At 45.5% G+C, this 26,414-nt stretch overlaps 1 protein-coding gene across 4 annotated transcripts in view; it reads left to right on the forward strand.

Annotated features, from left to right (window-relative positions):
- CD2AP (CD2 associated protein) overlaps positions 1-26,414 on the forward strand; it is a 246,503-nt gene that overhangs the window by 58,961 nt on the left and 161,128 nt on the right. For 3 of the 4 annotated variants that reach the window (XM_082251739.1, XM_082251736.1, XM_082251738.1), the window contains exon 2: positions 13,530-13,693. In XM_082251739.1, the coding sequence (XP_082107865.1) occupies positions 13,530-13,693 (164 nt within the window). The remainder of the gene's footprint in view (positions 1-13,529; positions 13,694-26,414) is intronic. The other variant, XM_082251737.1, reaches the window with a different exon arrangement.

A 26,414-nucleotide genomic window follows, 5' to 3' on the forward strand; every position in this document is an offset into this window, starting at 1 on the left:
ACTAATACATTTTCGGTCTTTTTTTTTGCATGGTATCAGGCGTGAGCAACTTTTTATTGCCTGATGCCCTGGACATGCAGTTCTGGGCGATGGGGAGCAAATTTAAATAACTGGCTTCTAACTTTTTTAGCTGGCTCCTAGCTTCTAAGACAATTTGTCAAGCCCTGATCTAGCCTCTTTTCTCCTATGTGCCATGCAAGGAGGATGCAGTCGCTGTCCATCACCGCTGTATAGGAGGAGAGGAGTAGCTTTTGTTATGTGCTGCCTGCTTGTGTGGTGCTGCATGTAGATTTGTAGTTCCACTTGGGTATTAAAGCCCTTATAAACATGCCAAAGGATTGCCAGAGCACTCTATTTTGTCTAAAGAGTTGACACAGTTGAAGCCGCTTGCTTGGTGGCTCACTTTGACTGAATGAGGAATTAGTTACTGCAATGTCTTTTGAATATTTTATAGCTTAATCTGTTGAGGTTTGGCTTTCTTAGGAATTTTAGAATAACCACAATGTAATATTTTCAATTTATATATACAAAACCATCATATATTCCTTTTATTTTTATTTTTTTTATTAAAATCTGCCTGTATTGATTTTGCCGTCTGCATGAAGACTAATGCTTTGATTTGGGGGGAGGCACAGCAATGGAATTGCATGGTACTACTGTACTTTGCAAACCGGGGCAAGCATACAAGGTTTGCGTCCTGCAATTGCAGTGTGCTTTGAATGCATTGTGGGTTTCCTGTCCTGTGTTCTGGTCTTTAATCCAGGAACATCTCCACAAACTGAAAGATCACTGATGGTAGTATTCAGGGTTACTTGTGTTACTAAATTAACAAACACTGGAGATGGCAAACTGTGACGTCTTGTTTTTTTTCCATTTCTGATGATGCAGCTAAGCCATCTGAAGTACCACTTTTATTTTTTACTGGTAAAGGGTAATTCCAGTCAAAACGTGTGTTCTGAGTTGAATATTCAGTTTACCATTCTCTTCCTATAAAATGTTACAGTAAAGGTGATGGTATAAACAGACATGGACCAGTGACCATATTCAACAATTGGGACAGTCCTAATAACAAGTGATGGTAATGGAAAATCGCATTTAGACATAAAAATGTGTATTTTAGCACAGGAGGACTCTAGATAAATCATATCTTCTAGCTCAGTGTTTCTCAACTCTCTTCCTCAGGGCACACAAACAGGCCAGATTTTAAGTATTGCCTTGGGGAGATGCAGACTAGAATACTGCAATCACTGAGCAGCAAATTATATCACTTGTGATGTATTTCAGTTTTCTTGAAAACCTGGCCTGTTAGTGTGCCCTCAGGACCGGTGTTGAGAAACACTGCTCTAGCTTGTGGTAGGACTTAGTTGATTGTCTACCTGGAGTTACTGTCTCGGAGGAGCTCCTTGCTATGGCTGGAGGAAGCTCTCCTCCTGCTGCACACTTCTTCACTGTAACAATGTTTTGCTGCAACCAAAGTAAGACTGGACAAAACCCAGGAGCCAAGGTAGCCCATCAGTGGCGGCTGGTGCTCAAAATTTTTGGGGGGGCGCAAAAAGAAAAATTTGCGGCAAAAAACGCGGTAAAAAATTGCCTGACTTTGATGCCACACAAGTGTTAAAGGGGCCATGAGTGATCAAGGAAGAGTGCCTTGATAAAGCATTCATAGTTACCCCTTTAAATAATCCATATTTTGTCATGTTATTTACCACCAAAAAACGTACATGTATTTCATGTGATAGACCGGCACAAAATTGTGAACTGGAAGGAAAATGGAAGAAAAATGACAAATGTATTGCTTTGAACATTTTATTAACAAAATTCAAACATGAAAGAAGAAAACTAAAACCAAACCACAAAAAGCCAGCGTCCTTATCTGAAAAGAAATTTTGCTCTTCTTTCCTTAAGGGATGCAAATTTCTCGATGACCTTCTGGTTGAAATCGGTCATCTCTGTCACCAGTCTCTTTTCCATAGACAGCATGGCCAATGCATTCAACCTCTCCTGGGTCATGGTGTTCCTCAGAAAAGTCTTGATCCTTTTTAGGGTTGAGAAGCACCTCTCAGCCTCTGCTGTGGTCATGGGTGTGGTGATGAGGATCTTGAGGAGAGTGAAAGTCTCTGCAAAGACATCTGTAAGATTGTTCGCCACAAAAAACTGGAATAAGTCCACAGCTCCCTGACATGTTCGGAATTGCTCCTCGGAGTAGAGGAGACTAAGCTCCGTTTTTAACCTACTCCCATCAAGTACAGGATAGGTTTTCACAGTAGTGCTAAGTGCATCCTTTGGGAATTCCCTCGCATACTGCTCAAACTTGTCCGCTTGAAGCAGGGTGGCACTAACCAGATGGTCTGTGAAGGAGAACCGCTCCATGGTGTGTAGGAGGATGGTATCACAGACCTATCAAGAATGAGAAAAAAAACAATTAGGTACTGGTGACAAAATGTCAATGTCATGTGTCAGCTCCCTGAGCATCAGAAATGCATGAAACTTAAATATGTACTCAGAATGTCTTGGGCATTTGTATGGGATGCAGAGAAATTATGATTTCAAAAAGCACTTGTTAACATTTTAAGGTTTAAGTTATTATAAAGGAAGATCATATTCAGTGTTTTTGAATCCAGAATTTCTCAGAACTCCATACACATCAACACAGGACATTCTAAGTAAATGTTTCTAAGTTGTATGCATTTCTGATGGTCTGGGAGCTATGAATGCTGTAATACCAATTTTGTCCACTAGAGGGAAAAAAAAAAACATTATTTTCTACAAATAAAAACTAACCTCTGTTGCAATAACTTTATGGGTTGCTGGGTCAAACGGGCACCGCCTCTTCGGTTGGGAACCACCTTCACTCAGTTCACCAACCAGGGAATGCAGAGAATCTCTGAAAAATGTAGAAGTAGTAAGAATAATTAAAACAACAAAAAAAAAAAAAAAACAACAACATGGAAAGGGATGAATACAGCTGCTACCTGATCTTCTGTATGGCCTGCTGGAACTGCTGGATGCTCCCCTTAATGTGGACTGAATCTATGTCCTTCCGCTGGAGTTTGGCATAGAGGAGGTCCACATGTGGCATGATTTTGTGGAAAAGGTTCAGAAAAAAAATAAACTCCTGATTCTCCAGCATCATGGCAAAGGCTCCTGCCTCTCTGGTGGTAGTAAGGTCAAAGTCACCAGAATCCTGGATTTGTTCAAAACAGCGAATGAGGTCCTCTCTGTGCTCAAAGACTGTATTGACAGCACGGCTGTGGAAGTTCCATCTGACACTGCTTGATGTTGGTAGTCGATGGGCAACTACTTTATCCAGAACATCCGTGCGCTTTGGTGATCTGGAGAAAAAGCTGGCAAACCCTCCAAGGTTAGAAAAAAAAATTCTCACTTTGGATATGCGAGAAGTGGCCTGCTGCATTATCAGATTCAGCTGATGTGCATAGCAGTGGATGTAATGGGCATTTGGGTAAACATCCTGGATCTTCCTTTGCACACCTCCAGTGGCACCCCTCATCACACTAGCTCCATCATAGGCTTGGCAGATGAGTTTACTCTTCTGATCCTCTGGAAGGATGACAGCAAGACGCTCTTGTAGTGCTGTAGCGATGGAATCAGCTGTCGTTGTATGCAGAGGAATAAACTCAAAAAACCTCTCTTGGATGCGGTTGTTGCCATCAATGTAGCGCAGCACAAGCACAAGTTGGCACTGTGTGGCAATATCAGTGGTCTCGTCGGCCTGGATGGAAAGAAAATCACTGTTTTGTGCTTCTTGGACAATTTGGTCTTTAATAACTGACAACATACAGTCCAAGAGCTCGTTCTGCACAGTTTTTGAAGTTCCCTTAAACACAGTGGCGTTCTCAAGGTGCTCTTTCAAAACTCCATCCAGAGAAGATACAAAGTCGACCAAGCCACGGAATATCCCGGGATTATCTGAAGTGGCACTCTCATCATGGCCACGCAAAGCAAGCTCAAAAGCACCACAAAATTTCACGCAGTCTATAATTCTAGACAGGATGTGTCTATTTTTGGTGACTTCCTCATTGTGCTTTCTTATGGCAGTCCTGTAGCTTTGATCTAGCTGTTCAGCAATGCTATGGCTCCCAAAAAGCTGGAGCCTCATAGCATTGGTCAGATGACTTCGGCTACCTTCATGCCGCTTGCACTTGTCAGTGAGATGTTTCAGGTCAGAAACCCCTGTTGATATCCACAATGTGTCAGTTCCATGAGCTTGAAACAGCAAACAGGGAAAACAAAAGAAGGCATTACTGACATCACATCCAGCAAGCCAACTCCGTCTCTCATAGCAAGTGGTGGAAAAGCTCCGAGTGTAAACTCGACCACGATCACTTGCCTGCTGCTTAATTTGCAAGTTGGGACGATCTGGTCCAAGCTCCTTTAGCCTCTTTTTCTCAGCATCAGAACGCCGCGAGAAGGGGTTTTCTTTTAAAGCTACCACAGAATTTTCTCTATTACTCATCATGGCTGACAAATGTGCCTCACTTCCAAAATGATCAGTACCTAGGAGTCAAAGGACAATATGGGAATGTTTAAAAGAGAGATCCGTATGGCAATTCTATATGCAAGTGTCTATTTAATCAAGAGTTATGATAGTTAGGCTAGGAGGTTTGAAGGTGTTTTGCACGTCACCCTGAAGCCTCGCACACACATTTTTTGTTCGCCTACTTAATGATTTTTACAGTGGTCTACAGTGACATGTTGTACTGACTACATGCAAATGATCAGAAGTGGTATTGCTGAGACAAGCAAGAAAAAAGGTGCAGCAGCATATGGAAACTGACATAAATATACAAAAGCTGATCATTATGAGCACCTCTGTCAGTGTAAATGGTTTGTCAGAACCTTCTAACTGCAACATTTGCATGACTGCTTGTTTTGTTGAAAACAATGCACTTAGTCTTACTAGCAGGATCAGCAGGTGAACATAAAGAAACTAATTACAGGTCACTATAAAAAAGTCCTCAAGATCCATTCCCTCATCCAGGACAGGGAAGGTGCCACTACCCACTCTGCTATTAGGGATTTCTCCAACCCCCTCCTATGATAATAAGGAGTCCAGACAGCCTGCTGAGCCACCCTCCCATTCCTAGACTGTGTGACCTCCATCAGTGATAACTATTAAAACTGAATTAAAATGTGTCAAGTTTACTCATTTTACCTTTGTGTGAATCTAGGAATAGGAGGGTGGCTCAGCAGGCTGTCTGGACTCCTTATCATAGGATGGGGGGGGGGGCATCCCTAATAGAGTGGGCAGTGTGGCATCCTTCCCTGTCCTGGATGAGGCCAGAACTTCTACAAGGACTTCTCATCATGCCACCAGTCCATAACCATGATGGAACCATCTTCTACCAGGCCGCTGTCTGTGTAAATTATTTTACTTTTTAAATGGGACAATTACTCCTCTTCAGAATATTAACTTTATGTTTTAATAAATTTACTGAGTAAGGGCTCTTTCACACGGTCCGCCTCCGTAGGCGGATCCGTGTTGCTCAGCGGGGATCCATCCGCGATCCCCGCTGAGCTGGCAAATGACAGCTCCGTCTCCACTTGCAGAGCGGAGAGGGAGGTGTCTCAGCCCCCGCTGCCCTCTATGGGGGATCGGATGAGAGCGGACCACCTGTCAGCTCTCATCCGATCACTGAACGGATGGAAAAATAGAGTTTCCATCCGTCCAGATTTCACAGACAGGATTGGATACAGATGGCAGCGGGTGTCAGTGGAGGTGTCTCCGCTGACATCCGCTGCCCCATAGAGCTGCATGGAGGATCCGATCAGATCCGCCTAAAAAACTGACAGGCGGATCTGATCAGATCGCCCGTGTGAAAGAGCCCTTAGTGAGTTTTATACCATCTTCTAACAGGCCGCTGTGTGCCATTTACTATTAATAAATATATAGTGCCAGGCCAGCAGCCTGCTTAGCAGTGAGTGTACACCATATAAGACAGTGCAGGCCAGGCCAGGCCAATGACATTGTACACTGGTAAAGTGCTATGCTAACTTAGCCAGTGTACAATGTAATTGGCTTGACCTGCACTGTCTTATATGGTGTACACTCACTGCTAAGCAGGCTGCTGGCCTGGCACTATATATTTATTAATAGTAAATGGCACACAGCGGCCTGGTATAAGATGGTATAAAACTCACTAACTCAGTAAAATTATTAAAACATAAAGTTAATATTCTGAAGAGGAGTAATTGTCCCATTTAAAAAGTAAAATAATTTAGAGCCTGCACACTGAATTCACATACATTAGTAAATGTCTGCACATGAAGTAACTCCAACACAGATATATATACTGTACACAGGCTGTTAATATTTATAGGCCACAGATACCCTGTGTATGTAGGCCTTGTGCCCCGTACACACGTGCAGATTATCTGCAGACTTTTGTCTGCAGACTTACCTTTTCTATGTAGTGCAAGGGCCTGCCGGATTGCATACACATTGAAAGTGTTTAGGTTTGACCTCCTATTATATGGTTTTGGTAAAACTGCAGACAAAAGTCTGCAGATAATCTGCACGTGTGTATGGGGCATTAGACATGACCAGCATGCCGTGCTCCCCCACCCAATCATCAATGCAGACTGACCACCAGCTTGCTGTGCCCCCAATGATCAGACATCAATGCAGACTGTGACCACCACCATCTATCACATATATCATCATGAATGGATGGATGGATGGATGGATGATCCATCCATGATGATATATATAATGATATCTGCACACTGTGGTCTGGGCCCGGCCTGGGTAACTTGATAAATCTTGCACCGTGACATGCCTGTACCTACCTGTTCTGGCCTGGCCTGGGTCCATCCAACCATCCATGATGGATGGATGGATGGACCCAGGCCAGAACAGGTAGGTAGTACAGGCACTCAGGCAGGTCACGGACGGTGCAAGATTTATCAAGTTACCCAGGCCGGGCCCAGACCAGAGTACAGATATCATTATCATCATGGATGGATGGATGGACCCAGGCCAGGGGAAAACAGGTAGGTACAGGCATGTGAGGTCAAGGTGCAAGAAGAATAACATCAAGTTACCAAGGCCGGGCCCAGACCACAGTGTGCAGATATGATTTTATATATATATATATATATATATATATATATATATATATATATATCAATCCATGGATGGATGTATCATCCATCCATCCATGATGATATATATATATATATATCAACGATATCTGTGCACACTCTGGTCTGGGCCTGGCCTGGGTAACTTGATAAATCTTGCACCGTGACCTCACATGCCTGTACCTACCTGTTCTGGCCTGGCCTGGGTCCATCCATGATCCAACCAACCATGATGGATGGACCCAGCCCATGGCAAAACAGGTAGGTACAGCAGGCATGGATGGCATTGGTGATGGCAAATTGGCAAGGCATGGCAATCTAATTTGGCATGGAATGGATGGCAATGGCTGCCCAGTGCCCACAGTGCTGCCCACTGCCCAGCATTTTTTTTATGGTCTGGTCAATATAGTTGGTACACAAAAATGCAAAGTCTACATTGGCACACAATTTGGAATGGGAGCACCCAGACCTCGTGCTGACTGTGAAAAGCAGTGTTATTCAATGGCTGGCAATGTTCGCTTTTCGGTTCAAATGGATATTCATTTTTAACTGCACTGACCATAAAATTCGAAGGACAGGATGCATATATTGTCTTGACTCTTGAACGAATTAAATTCTGACTGTCAATGTTGTTTGCATTGGGGGAAAGGTTATACATATTATAATGAAATCTGTTTAGAAGGAAACCTCACTCCAAAAAGGGAAAGTTCTACTCTCCCAAACCCTTCTCCCTCCTTTCCAACATATTTGTCATTTTTTTTTTTTTTTTACAAAATATGACAAATATTTTTACCCAAATTCTGGTGTATGGTGAGCTCAGCTGAAGCTTATTTTGGGTGACACTGCCCTTCTTGTACACTTTATGGCCCGGGGTTTCCCTAAAATAATCCATCAATGGGAGGGAGCCAAGAAGAGGGAGAGATCATCTGGAATGAGTTGTATGGCAAATGGCAATGCTGGCCGACTGATCAGATTCAGATCCCTCCATTGCCGGCCGCTGAGGAGGACTCACTTACCAGGGTGATCGAGTTCGTGCACTGTAGTGTCTGTCTTCTCTTCCAGATGACCTCCGCTCCTCTTGAGACGCTGCGCGGCTGCGGCCTGGTGAGGTGACTGGTCGGGTCGTCCGTCTCTGAATCCGATTCCGGTCTCCTCTCCGCTCTGCAGTGCCCGTCTGTCCACCGTCCACTCCAGTCGTGACTGACGCACGCGACATCAGCGGGGTCACGGGTCAGCATCGGATGTCCTGGATGATGATTGGTCCAGGCTGGAGACTGGACCAATCACAGCCAGGATATCACGAAAGTGGGGGTGTCCTAGTGCTGTGCCCAGGTTACGCCCCCAAAAGGCAGCCAATCGGCGCCTCTTCTGGGTCGTAAACCCCACCCCCCCACCCCCACAGCCTCCACATAGGCCGGCGAACACAATTTTTTTTTTTTGAAAACTTTATTGATCTTTTTGTATTTTTTTTTCTTTTCTTTTTTTAGGGGGGGGGGGGGCGGCGCCCCAGCGCCCCCTATGCACAAGCCGCCACTGCTGATTAATTTTTTTTCCATGTTTTGCAGGGACATACAATCCATCCCTTCTCGCCTGTCAGAACAGAGATCTGCCTTGTTTACATAGGCAGATCTCCATTCTGTGTCTCTGCCTGATGAATGGCGTGCACTAGTGGACATCCAGTGCCCAGCACCCGCAGATCGGCTCCTGCTGTGAGTATTCACAGCAGAAGGGGGCCACCGGCAGAGCGCTCACACGCCCCATAGGCGGAAGTGCAGAATCGTGTATCTATACGTGATTTTGCACAGGAGGGCCACCCTGTAGCAGTAAATGTGCTATGGGGCAGTTATAACTGTCATTCAGAAAAACTGTGAGTGTTTAACCACATCTCTGAGAGTAGTGGCAATGTCTTATGGATTGTTTGTATAACACTTGATAATCCTTTCTTCTTTTTAGCCTAGTACACATAGGCCGAATTTCAGCTGGTTCAATAGAAACAGGCCAACATTCGGCCCGTGTGTATGGCAGCCGGTCTGACAGAAGCCGGCTGCTTGGCCAGGTTCTGTTAAAGGTTCAAGCCAGCAAAAGGTCTGCCGATCGGCTCACAATCAGCCAGTGGCTGAGAGCGCTGACCGGGCTGTCCCCCTGTCAAATAAAACAAGAGAATAGCAAGGGAGGTCACTGTACTAACATTGGATTGTTAGTACAGCAGCTCTGATCTGAGTTGTCAGGTTTTTTTTGTTCAGCCCCCTAAATTGAATGGAAAAAAAATAGTGGTGTGTACTAGGCTTTAGGCTATGCTTGACATAATAAATTACTTGAAATACCTTACAGTGTGTTTGTAAGTGCTAGGTGAGTGAGGTGTGTCATCTTCAAGTATACAGAGGAATTAACAAAACAATTCAGCGTCTCCTCTTGGAGTAGCACTACAGCTGAAACCTAATTAACTCCTGTTTCTATGCTTTTATAGACAATTGTCAATAACGACTCTGATCTACATATACACAGCTATGAAAAAGTGATATACTGTTTGTTGTGTGAACTACCACTATACTTTATTACAAAAAAAAAAAAAAAATCTTTTATCAAAAACTGTGGCATATACAAAATCACATTTGTGGACAAATCAAAATACTGTATTCAGTGGTGTATTTAGGTTTTGTGCTGCCCTAGGCCTATCTAAACTCGTGCACCCCTAATTTAAATATGACCCCCTTCCTGTCAAGGCCACACCCCTTCCTGTTTAAGACCCTTCTTGTCATTTGCAAAACCACATCCCTTCCTCTTTAGGCTCCACCTTTGCCTGCATGTGTGGGAGTGATGTCATCCCGTCCCCCCCAGCCACTTATATAGCCAGAGGCTGCAAATCTGAAAGGAAGACTGTTGGAAGATGTCAGCCGTCTCAGCGAGGCACTGGAGGGCTTAGTTCTAACTCCAGTCTGCCCCATAACATTGGCGCCAGGGCAGCCACCAGAAATTCTGGGACCCCTTACACAACTTTAGGCCAGCCCCCCCCCCCCCATGCCTAACCTAAAACATTCTCCAGGGCCTGCCCACTAAATCCACGCACTGACCATCCCACCATGTCCCCCTCCATCCCATGTCTTCCTCCTCCTCCAGTCCCATCTCACCCATCCATGTCCTCCCCCTCCAGTCCCATCTCACCCATCCCATGTCCTCCCCCTCCAGTCCCATCTCCCCCATCCCATGTCCTCCCCCTCCAGTCCCATCTCCCCCATCCCATGTCCTCCCCCTCCAGTCCCATCTCCCCCATCCCATGTCCTCCCCCTCCAGTCCCATCTCCCCCATCCCATGTCCTCCCCCTCCAGTCCCATCTCCCCCATCCCATGTCTTCCTCCTCCTAGTCCCATCTCCCCCATCCCATGTCCTCCCCCTCCAGTCCCATCTCCCCCATCCCATGTCCTCCCCCTCCAGTCCCATCTGCCCCATCCCATGTCCTCCTCCTCTAGTCCCATCTCCCCCATCCCTGTCCTCCCCCTCCAGTCCCATCTCCCCCATCCCATGTCCTCCCCCTCCAGTCCCATCTCCCCCATCCCATGTCTTCCTCCTCCTAGTCCCATCTCCCCCATCCCATGTCCTCCCCCTCCAGTCCCATCTCCCCCATCCCATGTCCTCCCCCTCCAGTCCCATCTGCCCCATCCCATGTCTTCCTCCTCCTAGTCCCATCTCCCCCATCCATGTCCTCCCCCTCCAGTCCCATCTCCCCCATCCCATGTCTTCCTCCTCCTAGTCCCATCTCCCCCATCCATGTCCTCCCCCTCCAGTCCCATCTCCCCCATCCCATGTCCTCCCCCTCCAGTCCCATCTCCCCCATCCCATGTCCTCCCCCTCCAGTCCCATCTCCCCCATCCCATGTCTTCCTCCTCCTCTAGTCCCATCTCCCCCATCCCATGTCCTCCCCCTCCAGTCCCATCTCCCCCATCCCATGTCCTCCCCCTCCAGTCCCATCTGCCCCATCCCATGTCTTCCTCCTCCTAGTCCCATCTCCCCCATCCATGTCCTCCCCCTCCAGTCCCATCTCCCCCATCCCATGTCCTCCCCCTCCAGTCCCATCTCCCCCACAGTGTTGGGCCACAAAACAGTAGAGCAGCAGAATGTGACCCCTGGGTCCCCAGAATACAATGTAGGACAGCAGCACAGTGTGGTCCCAGGGGCTACAGCATACTATTAAAATGAGGCAGAAGAATATGGCTGCCTTCCATAGCCTTGTGCATCCCGTGGTTTTTCTTTCAGTTTCCCGCTGACTGAGAAGGACTCACTTACCGGTGGCTCGATCTTCTCTTCCAGTCCAGATGTCAGATGACCTCCACTCCTCTGGAGAGAGACGCTGCGGCCTGCTGAGGTGACTGCCTGGTCGTCCGTCCGTCCGTCCGTCCGTCCGTCTCCCTGCCGATTCCGGTGTCCGGTCTGCTCTCTCCAAGTCTCCGCTCCGCTCTGCTGTGCCGGCCGTCCACCGCACTGACTCGTGACTGACGTACGCGACGTCAGCGGGGTCACGGGTCAGCATCAGATGTCCTGGATGATGATTGGTCCAGGCTGGAGACTGGACCAATCACAGCCAGGACATTCCGAAAGTGGGGGTTTCCTAGCGCTGTACCCTGCGCCCAGGTTACGCCCCAGAAGGCAGCCAATCGGCGCCTCTTCTGGGTCGTAAACCCCACCCCCCCACAGCCTCCACATAGGCCGGCGAACACAATTTTTTTTTTTGGAAAACTTTATCGATCTTTTTGTAATTTTTTTTTTTTTTTTTAATTTTTTTTTTTTCCTTTTTTCAGGGGGGGGGGGGCGCCCTGGCGCCCCCTATGCACAGGCCGCCACTGTAGCCCATGCTCCTTAAAAATGACATCTGGTGCCTAATTTTTGATATATTAAAGTTTACAAATCCTGGAATGCATGTAGAAAAGAAGAGCATTCATGTTCTGCTTCACAAAAGTGACTGAGAGGCAATAAGATCATTGTCTTTAGTCTCTGTATACAAAGTGTATGTATGTGATAGATGTTATGAGATCATATTGATATAAACTTCAACAATCAATGAGTAAGAGAAAGGGGGGGAGGAAGGAAATGGCCCAATACAGTACAAAGTTTGCAGGGGATATGAAGGTGTGAGATATAGTAAATCCCAAACTGCTTCAGATTTGTTCTATGAGTTAGTCAAAATGCTAGACAATCTACCCATTAACTACCAGTTGTTGGTTCTTTACGAAGTCCGAAGGGTTCACTGCCTTTTCCAGCTTTGGGCTACAGCGATTCTAGCAACATTTATAACAGTCATTTTCCTGATCCCCTATGCAGGGCTGTGGAGTCGGAGTAAATTTTAGGTACCTGGAGTCGGCAAACAATGCTCCGACTCCTACTAAATTTAGATTGGAATTTAAAAAAAAAAAAAGCAAATTTAAATGTCCAAATTCACAAAAAGTTCTAATTAATGACTTAGTATAAGGAAACTTATAATTGAGGAGGCCAAATGTAAAAAGGAAGAACTACAGAAAGTTCTGAAAGGACGTTTTGTCTTCCTTTAAAATGGATGCATGCACATGTCAGAGTCAATCATTTTAATGTACACACAGAGGATATTGGACGTTTTTTTTAATTTTTTTTTTTTGCATGTCAGTCTTAAATCGAAAATTAAGAGGTTACTCAACTTACAAAAATTCTCATATGACCGAATACAATTTTGGAAGTGATGTAATGTATTCTTTTGTTTTACGAGAATGCGTAGCCTACCTACGCCAACATTTTTTTAAGAAAACTGTACTGATTAAAGGAAAATCGTAAGATCTGTTCTTGTCCTTTTGGATAATCTGTTGTGATCAGCTCTCAAAAGCTGTGTACTTAACGATAACGTACTACTCTTTGCTTGGAATTAAATGCTGATGAAGGAAATAGGGCTACAATTGTAGGCCTCCTTTTTAAAATGCTTGCTGCCTGAATATTGTCTGGTTTCAGTACTGTCACAGCCATGGGTCTGGATCAAATATATAACAGTTGATCGAAATACTTTAGATTTTATATAATGATTCCCGGTCGGTGATTTAGAATGTGTAAAAGCCAGAGGATCATGTTGACACCAAGGTAGCTAGTATTGTCAGGAGGAGATAGGTAATAACAGCTTCTGTGTTTTTCCTGTGACAAGTTTGTCAGTGGTTTGCGTGTTCTGTCTACATCTGTTTGGTTATGTCTCCTAGTAATTTTGCAAGTATTAAGTATCTAGGCTCATAATTTCTTGTTTTACTGGCTGTTGCCTGCAACAAATGAATTCACTAAGCTGATTCATGTACCTGTTTCATGTGCTCGTTGTGATTGGTCTAGAGACTGCAAACAGATACATTTTTAGCAATCTGCTTTTTATTCTTTGTTGATCCAAATGTCCTGTTGTATAAATTACAGCTTTTATATATTTTTTTCAGCAGTTGAATACATTGTGGAATATGACTATGATGCGGTACATGATGATGAATTGTCCATACATGTGGGGGACATCATCAAGAACGTGAAGAAACTTGATGAGGAGGGATGGCTGGAAGGAGAATTAAACGGCAAACGAGGAGCTTTTCCTGATAATTTTGTTAAGGTATGTTATGGTTTTTTCCTTCTGATTGGCTGATAAAACTTTCCAGCAGGAATATGGTGGAAACATTGCCCAGTATTAAAGAGTATGTAAATCTCTGTTAGTATGTTTCTTTTTGTCTTTTAAGTATACTATTAAACTTTTGTTAAACCTGTTTAACAAAGTTAAAAATACCGGTTGATGGTGCCTGAAATCTTGTAAGCTGATAACATACTGTGCCAACTGGTATAAATTACATTGTGAGGAGTACAGAACCATGCCTCTGTTATGAAGAATAGAAGAAGGCTGTGGTTCCACCTTGTTTCTGCTGCCCTGGTACAGAAGATAGGACTACAGAACCCTGAGCATCTGTTAGAGGGTGGGGTTTTGTAGTCCTATATTGTTTCTGCTGTCCTGATATAGAAGGGCGAGTATTGTCCTATTTTGATGCGGAGACGGACGAGATAGTGGGCCGCACATGTGCGGAATTTGAGCGCTCCCTCCTGTCAGGGGTGAGAGTAATGACTGGGTGTGTCTTGGCGACATCCTACTATTAAGGCAGGATGTGGAAAGCCATCTCTGGGAGTTTTACAGCCAGGCTTTGGGAGCTAAGCAAATGACCTACACCTATAGCAAAGGTATTATGCAACTTTAAAACAAAATATTATTGTGTGTCTGTTTTAGGTATAAAGGTAACAAACAATATTGGGTTTAAAAATTAACAATTTAATGTATAAAGCAGATCAACATCAATAAAATACTACTGCACACAGTGATCCTTGTGGTACATTTCAGATTCAAGTAGATACTTCCACATGTTTCGCATGTTTGGCTTCTTCAGGAAGATTTGTGAACCAGTAAAGCAGCGCATGTGCGTTGGTATATTGGGAAACCTGCCATTACTTTCTCAGTCACAGGTCCAGGCACTATGTTCGCGTACCTCAGGAGATGCAATGGGACCAAGATTAGCTAGTAATTTTACACATTGACCACTAGAAGGTGCCCAGATCGCACAAAAAGCTCCACTATGTCAGCTGGGGAAGGAGATCAGCGTGGAGCTATCATTGTGTGGGCCACGCTCAAAGGCTCCGGCATGTGTTTTATTTAATTTTGGTTTGTTTTTGAGTAATTGTTAATTTTTCACCTAATATTGATTGTTAACTTTGGTGCTAAAGAGGTCCCACATTAATACTTTGTTTCTCTTTCGTTCATTGACGGACACAGCTTCATATCTTCATTAGACAGATGGGTTATGCTACTCATCCTAGGAGTAGGACACTAGGCGGAAAAGGGTTAATAAAAGTTAACAAAGCTTAATTACACATATGGGGCAGTCCCAGGTGGTATACTCCCACTTCCTGCTCTAGGATCTGTTTTTTTTTTTCTGCCTAGTCAGGAGTAAGCACCAAGCTCATTGCTGGCATCTCTGGTCCTGGCACAGTTTTCATTTTTGTAAACGGAAGATTTTCCATCGTGTTTGAAAATAGTATATTACTTGCTTTGAGTCTAAGGGGGTTTCCCCCCGTTCCTTTTCAAGATCACATCTATTGGAGTTTCTCCAAAGAGGTGTAGATCAGCATTTGGCTCTGGGCACCATTTAAGGACCAGATTTCAGCTTTGGCAATTTTCTTCCAAAGACCATTGGCTGGGAATTCCTTGGTTCACATTTTCATGCAGGGGGTTTTCCACCTGGCCCCGCCGGTCCGGTCCCTGGTTCGTTTGTGGGACCTTAACCTGGTACTGTCGGTCCTTGAAAGACCGCTCTTTGAGAATATACGTGAAACTCCTTTACTTAACTTGTCACAGAAAGTGGCTTTCTTGGTGGCTATTAATTCTGCGCGCAGGGCCTTGGAGCTGGCTGTGTTGTCCTGTCGGCCGCCTTACCTGGTGGTTCATAAGGACAAAGTGGTGCTCCTCCCATGTCAATCGTTTCTTCTGAAGGTAGTTTTGGGGGTTTCACTTGAATGAGGACATTGTTTTGCCTTCACTATGTCCTAAGCCAAAGCATCTGAAGGATGCATTCTTTGGATGTGTTCCGGGCCATCAGGGTGTACTTGATGGTGACTGAGTCTATTCGGAAGTCGGAATCTTTGTTTATCCTTAGGGATGGCCCTCGTAAGGGGCAGGCTGCATCTGCTGCGACCATTTTCAAATGGATCAGGCAGATGGTGGTGCAGGCCTATTCAATTAAGAGTCGGTTCCTTCTTTCCCTGTTAGAGCGCATTCCACAAGGGCGATTAGTGCCTCCTGGGCTTTCCGTCATCAGGCGTCAGTGGTCCAGGTTTGCAAAACAGCCACCTGCGAGTCTGTGCACACGTTCACCAAGTTCAACAAGGTCTATTTTTTTGCATCTGTGATTCCCCTACGCTGGTAAAAGCTAGAAAATCTACTTCAAGGAAGAGCTATCATTGAGTTTGGAGGGCGTACATTATATTGTGTGAGTCTCGGGGCGTTTCTCCCTGTGCTTTTTCTGTGTCCCACCTGCTGGAGTTTCTACAAGGTGTAGATCTGCATTAAGCTTTGGGTACCATTTAAGGGCTAGATTTCCACCTTGGCAATATTTTTCAAACGACAGTTGGCTACAAATTCCTTACTTCACACTTTCGTGTAGGGGGTTCGCCATTTGGCTCCTCCGGTGCGATACCTGGTACCTCCGTGGGATCTCAATTTGGTACTGTTGGTACTTCAGAAACCTCTTTTTGAAAATATTTGTGAACTTTCTCTGATCACTCTGTCACAGAAGGTGGCCTTTTTTGTGGCCATTACTTCTGTGTGTAGGGTGTCAGGGTTGATTTTGTTGTCCTGTCGGTCCCCTTACCTGATGGTTCACAGGGACAATGTGGCGGCTGGATGATCGAGTGTGCAGGGGGGGGGGGTTGTACCTGCCAGGGCCCCCCATTCTGCCTTGATCTGTCCTGAGGCCTGGTCCCCCCCCCCATTCTGGGTCCCTGTATGCCTTGCAGTGCTACCGTTTTGTTGTAGGCTGTGTGTTTCTATAGACACCAGCCATGTCTGTGTAGTCCAAAGGCCATTTTCTTGTGGTTTACCATTGCAAATAGCGGCGGCCATGACAGGGAAGCCCTGTGGAAGGCGATTTCGGTGGTGGGAGCCCCGCCCTATCCCCTGGTGCTAACTCCTGGATCATTTAGCTTCCTGATCATTGCACATGTAGTACAGAATTTCTTGCTTGCAGGTGCCTGTGTCGGTAGGTGGTGAATCTGGTGGGGTCCTCCTACCTCTCTGCTTAGGATCGCTCTGTGCCTTGTGCTTGTCGACCCGGTGGTCCTGCCAGCGCAGTGTGTTACACTTCCCTGTGTCCCAGGCCTAAACATCTGAAGGAAATTGCCTTGCATGCCTTGTATGTGGTCTGGGCAATTAGGGTGTACCTGGCAGCCACGGAGTCTTTCAGTAAGTCAGACTCTCTATTTGTGCTCATGGATGGATCTCGCAAAGGGTTGTCCGCTTCCTCTGCGACCGTTTCCAGATGGATCAGACAGACGGTGGTTCAGGCCCATTCCACCAGGGGTCAGATTCCTCCTTTTCCCTGTCAAGGCGCACTCTACTAGGGTGCTAAATGTCTCCTGGGCCTTCCGTCATCAAGCGTCAGTGACACAGGTTTGCAAGGCGGCAACCTGGTCATCAGTGCGCACTTTTCTAAAGTTTTATAAAGTTGATATGTTGGCATTTGCAGATGCTTCTTTTGGCTGCAAGGTTTTATAGGCTGCTTTTTAAGAGGGTATGATCCTTTTTTGAAAGTGTATGTTCTTCAGGTATGCTCCAGTTGTTCTGATTAAGCCCCTATTTTTTGCCGTTTCCCACCCCTCATGTCTAACACTGCTTTGGGATGTCCCAATGGTAAAGAATGACAGGAACTGTGTCTGTCAATGAACGTGAAAATGGGATTTTTGGCTTAACGTAAAATCCATTTCTCTGTGGAGTTAGAATTCTCCTGACACTGCTTGCAACTAAACTGAGTGACTATAGCAGGGAGAGGGGAGTATACCCCCTTTGGACTGCCCATGGGTGTAGCCAGAATTCTTTTTTTCGCTCATTGACAGACGCAGTCCTCTTTGATTAATATCAAATTGGGTTATACTGCCCTCTACAGGAGTAGGACACTAGGCAGAAGAAAACGTTCTGGCCACACCTTAGGGGCAGTCCCAGAGGGTATATCCTCTCTCTCTGCTACAGGATGTTAGTTTTTTTTCTGTCTAGTACCGTCTCCTCAGACAGTGAGGAGGACGTTTCTGCCTCCGCCATAGCACAAGAAGAAGCGTTGGTGGATGCACTAATTGTCTGTCCGGGAAACCTTAAGACTTGAGGTTACACCGGCAGAGGTAGCTGATACTGAAATTCCTTTTGGTACTAGAAATTCCTTTTGGTACTAATAAACCTACCAAGATGGTGAGGGCGTTTCCCTTGCCCAAATGTTTTGGTAATATAATTAAAGAGGAATGGGGTCGACCAAAACGAACCCCTGGTATTTCCAAACGCATTACTAGGCGTTATCCGTTTGAGGAATCCCTCCTTAAAAGATGGACAGTACCACCATTGGTGGATTCACTGATTTCCAGACTAAATAAAGCTACTGTTATCCCATTGGAGGACGCTCCGTCCTTTAGGGATCCAGTGGATCGTAAGGTGGAAGCCGTGTCCCGCTCCATCTTTTCCCTGATCGGGTCAGCTTTTAGGCCAGTGATTGCAATTGGTTTGGTTTCACAAACATTGACAGAATAGACCAAGTTGTTACGCAGGGACTTAGAGGGGAGAAGCATCCCCCCGGCAGTATCAGACTTGCTGGAGCAGATGATACAAGGGCTACAGTTTGTCTGTGACGCCGCTCTGGACGCCACTCCATTGTTGGGGTGTGCATCGATTTCAGCAGTGGTCCTCAGGCATGTGCTGTGGTTAAAGTGCTGGTCGGCGGATCAAGGTTCCAAAAAAGTTTTGGCTAATCTCCCCTTTCAGGGCAATCGCCTGTTTGGGGCCACCTTGGATGAGATTATCAAGGATCTCACTGGGGGCAAGAGCACTTTTTTGCCACAGAATACTAAGGGTAAAGGACCTCGTCATAGACGGGGGCCTTCCTTTTCCGCTCATAAAAAGTTTTTTCGCTCCCCTGGGGCGGGCGATAAGGCAAAGCCCCTCCCGGCTCAGCTCCTCCACCCCATATTTCACCTCCCTATATAACCTTTTATGTAGTTGTTGGAGGAGGAATCTAATGGTAAAAGACATAGTGCAGCCTTTCTCTGCCATTTTGGCTTCAGGGAACCCCTGCTAATAGTTCTATATTTACAGTTCACTGTACATTTGATGTGATGGGAAGAATGCTCCTTACATTTGTGGCTATTGAAAAGAATCCCTCCTTACAGATGGATGAATAGACCATTGGTGTCTGTTGTTGCTGATCTGAGAAGCAGAAATCACTTATTGCTCAAGGAACCCCTAACAAGCTCTGGAGGAACCCTAGTTGAGAAACCCTGGTATAGTGTAATTTAAGTGACAGTTATGTTTGCTGAGAATGCTGACATTGCATCCAAGATGGCTGCGCCCAGCAGCAGTCTCAGGGCTTTTGGATGTCCCACAGGAGGCTTTTACAGGTAAATAACACACATAAAATTTGTGAAATCTACATATCGTATAATCTTATGGGAAGTTTTTTGTTGAAATAAATGGTCTGGTGACAGGGTCTTTTTAAAGGGGATCTTCACTACATCTGAGCACCAAAAACACTATTTAATTCATGTTTAATATTCAACGCAAACTTCACCATCCATCCATGTCTTTATGCTTCATTTTGTTTCGAAAGCGCTATAAAAAAAACACCCCCTAGCATTTCTAGGCGTGGCCATCTTGATCAGGGGCAAATGATTCATGTAGGATTTACTTCCTGCAAGCCATCTGCAGAAGTGTATGCTTAGCTGAGAAAACTCCTCCCCTCCTGAAGACTCCTGGGATGTATGACATAATTTGCCTAGGCAACGAACCAGGAAGTAACTGAAGAAATGTAAAAAAAAAAGGTTTAAAACAAGTGAATGTGATATACTTTCCTATCTATTCTCTAATGCTAGCAGTATGTGGATTTAAAGTAATCATTGTTGATTGTGAGAGTGAATTTCCACTTGAAGGACAAGTAGGGTACCCTTCAAACATTTATTCTCCCTCATTTCTGTGCCTGGCATCTGTGTGCAACATGCAGTAAACTTATGACTTCATTTCCAGCAATAAAAATCCATTACTGCATAATGGCCCAATTTCCACCAGCAGCAAAAAATGTGTAACCCAGATGTGTTCAGATCATCTTGTCACTTGCACTCTGGCCTTGATATGCGAATTGAAAATATATTGTTTAATATCTAACCTACATATCGTCCAGTAGTCAATGCTAATTCCAGCATATTTTAAAGTTTGACAAGTAAAGACTGAATAATTTAAGCGAGTTTCCTCAACTTTCCCTTCTTGTTTACAACTATATGACGACACATACAGTTGTGCTCATAAGTTTACATACCCTGGCAGAATTTGATTTCTTGACCGTTTTTCAGAGAATATGAATGATAACACAAAAACCTTTCTGTCAGTCATGGTTAGTGTTTGGCTGAAGTCATTTATTAGGGATGCACCGAAAATGGGTTAAAAATGCCGAAATTTATGGCCGACGTGTGGAAGGAGGAGGGCGCAGCGCAGGTTTGAAAAGTCCCGCCTCTGGCCGGCCGCCCGCCTCTCAATGATGTCCCTACTACGACTATGTGTACGAATGAACTAACACACCCGGTGTGAGGGCGGACGAGCGGCCGCTAATAGCTATAACTATGTGAGCGCTTCACTTCCCTGTCATGCGGGTATCTCCTCTGACAGGGAAATGAAGCGCTCACTTAGTTATAGCTATTAGTGGCCGCTCGCCCGCCCTCCCTCCCGCCCGGTGTTTTAGTTCATTCATGCACAGATCGTAGTAGTGACATCACAGGGAGGCGGGCCGCCGGCCAGAGGCGCTTCTTTTGAAACTAGAAGGACACCGGAAGAGCAGAGTGAGTAAGGAGATCGCATCCTTGGGATGGGGAGGGACGCAGGGGCGGGGGGGGGGGGGAGGGTGTACTGTCAAGGGGGACGCTGAGGCAGTGGGGGGAAAGCTGAGGCGAGCTTACCAATGGTATTAGTATTATGCAGCATGAGGGGGTTAATATATTGACACTGCTGGTCACTGATGCATTAGTGACCGACCAGTGGCATTTAATTAACCCCTTCAATGCAACCAGTGTTAATTAACACTGATACTGGTTGCACTAATGCAGCACAAAGGGGTTAATTAACTGCCACTAGTCGGTCACTAATGCACCAGTGACCAGCAGTGGCAATATATTAACCCCCTCATGCTGCATAATACAAATACCATTGATAATTAAATTAACCTCTTGCCAACCCGTCACAGTACATATACTGTAACAGGGTGGCAGCGACAGTTGTACGTCACTGCCTGTTTTTGGTGTATGCCCCTGTTCTATCTATTTTAAAATTATTTGGGGGAAAAAGTCATTTTCGGTTTTTGGCCAAGGGCATCCTGCATTTTCGGTTTCGGCCCAGAATTTTCATTTCGGTGCATCCCTATTTATTATTAATCAACGGTGTTTACTCTTTTCAAATCATAATGACAAACGAAAATACCCAAATGACCCTGATCAAAAGTGTTCATACCCCAGTTCTTAATACTATGTATTGCCCCCTTTAACATCAATGACAGCTTGAAGTCTTTTGTGGTATTTGTGGATGAGCCTTTTCATCTTCTCGGATGGTAAACCTGCCCATTCTTCCTGGCAAAAAGCCTCCAGTTCCTGTAAATTCTTGGGCTGTCTTGCATGAACTGCACGTTTCGAGATCTCCCCAGAGTGGCTCTATGATATTGAGGTCAGGAGACTGATATGGCCACTACAGAACCTTAAATTTATTCTGCTGCAGCCAATGACAGTTTGACTTGGCCTTGTGTTTAGGATCATTGTCATGTTGGAATGTCAAAGTACGTCCCATGCACAGCTTCCGGGCTGATGAATGCAAATTTTCCTCCAGTATTTTTATGATAACATATTGCATTCATCTTGCCATCAATTCTGACCAAATTTCCTGTGCCTTTGTAGTTCACACATCCCCAAAACATCAGCGATCCACCTACATGTTTCACAGTACCTTTCATCATAGGCCTTGTTGACTCCTATCCAAATTGAGCTTTTTGGCCACAATCATAAACGCTGTCTCATCACTCCAAATGTCTTTGTGCCAGAAGGTTCGAGGCTTGTCTCTGTGCTGTTTGGTGTATTGTAAGCTGGGTTTCTTTGTTGCATTTGCGTAGTTATGGTTTCTTCTGCCAATTCGACCATGCAGCCCATCTTTCTTCAAGTGCCTCCTTATTGTGTATTTTGAAATAGCCACTCCACATTTCAGAGTCCTGTATTTCACCTGAAGTTATTTGTGGGTTTTTCTTGTCATCCCGAACAATTTTCCTGGTAGTTGTGGCTGAAACTTTAGTTGGTCTAACTGACCATGGTTTGGTTTCAACAGAACCCTTCATTTTCCACTTCTTGATTAGTTTGTACGCTGCTGGATGGTATTCTCAATTCCTTGGCTATCTTTTTATATTACTTTCCTGTTTTATACAGTTCAACTACCTTTTCCCGCAGATCCTTTGACAATTTTTTGCTTTCCCCATAACTCAGAATCCAGAAACGTCAGTGCAGCACTGAAAGATGCAAAGGTCTGTCAGGAGTCCAGAAACTCATTGACCTTTTTATATATATATATATATACACACACACACACACACACACACACACACACACACACACACACACACACACACACACACGAATTGCAAGCAAACAGATCACAGGTGAGGATGGTTACCTTTATTAACCGCCAACTTAGACTCTGAACTACTCTTGGCACCAGAGACATGCACCAGTCTAGAGACGGGACCTTTCTGGACCATGCTGACAGAATTTTGTTCTGCAAGGGTCTGGCATGGAATTGAGAGGAATTTCTAGCATCCATAGACATGGCTTTCAAAATGAGGACACCATCCAAATGAGGACACCATCTTCCCTAATAACCTCATACAAAGATGTACAGAAGGATACTTTTGCCTTCTTACGGATCAAACTAGATCCTTCAGGTCTGTTACCTTTCTTGATGGCAAAGATACCTTTGCCTGTATTGTGTCCACAAGGAGACCCAGATACTCCAGACGCTGAACCAGCTGTATTGCTGACTTTGCCAAGTTCAGAATCCAACCCAGACGTTCTAAGAACTGTACTGCCCGGAAAACATTTCAGCTTGGAACCAAAGCCGATCAATCTATTAGTAATAGATCATCTAGATATCCCATCACAGATATCTCATGAGCCCTCATGGCAGCCAATACGTAAGCTAGGATCTTTTGAATACTTGGAGCCGTGGCCAACCTGAAGGGCAGGGCCACAAACTGAAAACTATGGTTTTCTACTGCAAAGCTTAATCTTTGATGGGCCTGAATATTAGGCATGTGAAGGTATGCATCCTTGATGTCTATGAATGCTAGGAATTCCTCTCCCTGTAAGGAGGTCATGACTAAACTAATTGATTCCATATGGAAAGTATGAATGTTCAGAAACTGGTTTGGAGCTTGGAGATCCAGAATAGGTCTCACATCTTTGTTTGGCTTGGGGACTACGAAAATGTTTGAGTAAAAACCCCTGAATCTTTCGTCCTCCAGCACTTCTGTATTCACTCGTTGCGACCTTAAATGGTCCAGAGCCAGAAAAAGATCTTCTTTTTAGTGGATCTGCAGGTATGCTTGACTTTACAAACCGAGGATGCAGGAACACCCCGAAATTCCAGTTTGTATCCCTGCCAGATGGTGGAATTAACCCAGTTGTCCTTAATTATTTCTACCCAGGCCTTCGAAAACCATAGCAGCCTTTCCCCCACCTGACTGAGTGGGGACGCCCCTTCACATAGAAGGCTTAGAGGTAGACTTGGTAGATCTCTGGGTCCAGGGTTTCCCTGAAGGCTTGGTCCTACATCTAGAGGGCCAGGGCCATCGCAACTCCCTGGGATTAGAAGCACTGGGAGTCTGAGTGCTGGGAACCTTAAAAGGAAGTTTGCTTTACCTCTTAACAGGTAGCAATGCACTCTCCCCCCCCCCCCCCCCCCCGAAAGCTTTGGATATATTTATCTAGATCACTAAATAGGCTTTCTCCATGAAAGGGAAAGCCAGCCAGCAATGTTTTACATGGCAATTCCGCAGACCAGCTTTTTAGCCACAGGATTCTGTGCATATGCACTGTCAGAGCAAACCGTGACAGTTGTTTGGAGTCTTTTAGAGCATCCACTGCAAAACCTAAAGTGCAAGGTAGATTTGTCAAATCTTCCACAGACTCTCCTTGAGAAGGAACCGTCCTGAACACTCGCTTAGGACGGTCTTTCAAAGACTGACCATATCCTATAGCTGCTACTGCTGGTTGTATCGCAGACCCTGCAACAGGAAAGGAGGCTTTTATTAAAGATTACAACTTCTTATCAGCTGGATCTTTAAAAACCTGGGCATTATCCACAGGACAAGGTAAACCTTTTTGTTACCTGAAGAAATGGCAGCATCCACAGTAGGTATATTCCATTTCTTGTGAATTTTTCTTCCATAGGATACAATAGGAAAACCTTTTGGGAGGAACAAAAATCGTATCAGGATGATCCCAATCAGCATATATTACCTGCTCAAAGAGCGGATGTAAGGGAAAAGCCTGAGGATCATGAGGGCGCAATGAGCCTAGAGAGGAAAGAGAGACTTCAGACATCTCTAAGGGAGATAATTTGTATGCAAACCAAAACATTTCAATGAGGGACTGAATTAACAATCTCTGGGATTGAGAGGCCGAATGGAATCCTTAGATCCTGACTCCCCAAAAGTGGAAACCTCAGCTTGACCTTCTATAGGGTCATTTACAGCTACTTATTCCACATCCTCTGCCAATCCTGAACTGACTCAAGGGGTGGCTCAGGTGAGGCTTATCTATCACTTTTCCTCCCTCCTTGCAATGCTGCAGTCATGCCAGCAATCTTACCCTCAAGGCCGGCTAACGCCAATGCCAAATCGTCCTTAGTGACGTAGTTTGTGACAGAAGCATGGAAGAGATCATAAAGGGTCTCACGGGAGGCAAGAGCACTTTGCTTTCGCAGGTTTCTAAGAACAGAGAGCTTTGCTGCAAATGTGGTTCTGTTTATTTTGGCTAACAAGCGACCCTTTTCGTCCCACGGGGTCGCAGGACAAGGGGTCTTAATCCTCTCGCCCCTTCACAGGGGGTTCCAAGAGACCCTGGGGTGCTAAGTCCAAGGCGGGCTCCTATTGCCCCACGGACAAGCTCTCCTCCGCCAGAAGGGACACCCCCACCCGTTCTAGGGGTGGGGGGGCATCTTTGTTTTTTTTCTGGATCCATGGACCTAGTTCATTAAACGGGTACTCAAGTTGATTCGGTCCGGTTACAGGATGGAGTTTCGATCCTTGCTCCTGGCAAGGTTCTTCCCTTCCAATTTGCGTCTGTTCGCCGATCGGCTTCAAGGCCTTCTAAGAGCGGTACAGGATTTGTCACAAAGGGTAATAGTCCCAGTTCCAGAGTTGGAACGTTTTCAGGGGTTTTATTTAAAGCTCTTCACGGTACCCAGGAAGGAGAGGAAGGTTCATCCAATCCTGGTCCTCAAAGCCCTGAACCATTTTGTGCCGGTTTAGAAGTTCAGAATAGAATCCATTCGTTCAGTTGTGGCTTCTCTTCATCAAGGGGAGTTTCTAGCCTCCATCGACATCAAGGATGCTTACCGTCATATCCCGATCTACATTTACATTTCTTCGTTTTGCCATAGGCGAGGAGCACTATCAATTTAGGCGTTGCCCTTTGGTCGCGCCTCAGCTCTCCGGGTGTTCACAAAAGTGTTGGCTCCAGTGTTAGCCTTGTTCAGACGGGGAATTTCGGCACTGGGGTACCTGCATGATCTTCTGAGGGTGGAATCGTCATCTGTCCTGAAGCAGGATCTGGACAGCTGAGTTTTCAGAAGTTAGCTTTGATCCTGTCCACCAAGTTGGATTTCCTATTGCTGCCTCTGCGATTCGACTTCTGTTGTCCAATCGCCGGTCGTCTCTCAGAACTTGCATGCAGGTGCTGGGCCTGATGCTTTCCACCTTCTAGGCTGTTCCATTTGCACAGTTCCATACCAGACTTCTGCAAAAGGAGATTCTAACCAAATGGGACAAGAATCCACAGTCTCTGGACAATTTGATCCTGTTGAGTCGAGGTGCGAGAGGGTCTCTGCTTTGGTGGCTCCGCTCCCCGACGCTTAGACAAGGGAAATCCTTTCTTCCCCTGTTCTGGACAGTCGTTACCACGGATGCCAGCCTGTCCGGATGGGGAAGGGTCCTGGGCATTGGAATCAGTCCAAGGGTTCTGGTCTCAGGAGTAGTCCAGTCTGTTGATCAACATCCTGGAAATTTGAGCAGTCAGACTTTGCCTGCCCCAGTGGACAGATCATCTGCAGGGGTGGTCCGGTAAGGAATAAGTTGAAATAAGTTGGACAACACCACGGCCATGGCATATATCTGGCACCAAGGGGGCACAAAAAGTGCCCTAGCGTTCAAAGAAGTGACTGGTATTCTAAGGTGGGCAGAACGTTTTGTTCCAGCACTCTCTGCTGTGCACATTCCAGGGGTGGAAAATTGGCAGGCAGACTACCT

The sequence above is a fragment of the Pelophylax lessonae genome, assembly GCF_965119305.1.
Source record: "Pelophylax lessonae genome assembly, chromosome: 3".
Classification (NCBI taxonomy): domain Eukaryota; kingdom Metazoa; phylum Chordata; class Amphibia; order Anura; family Ranidae; genus Pelophylax; species Pelophylax lessonae.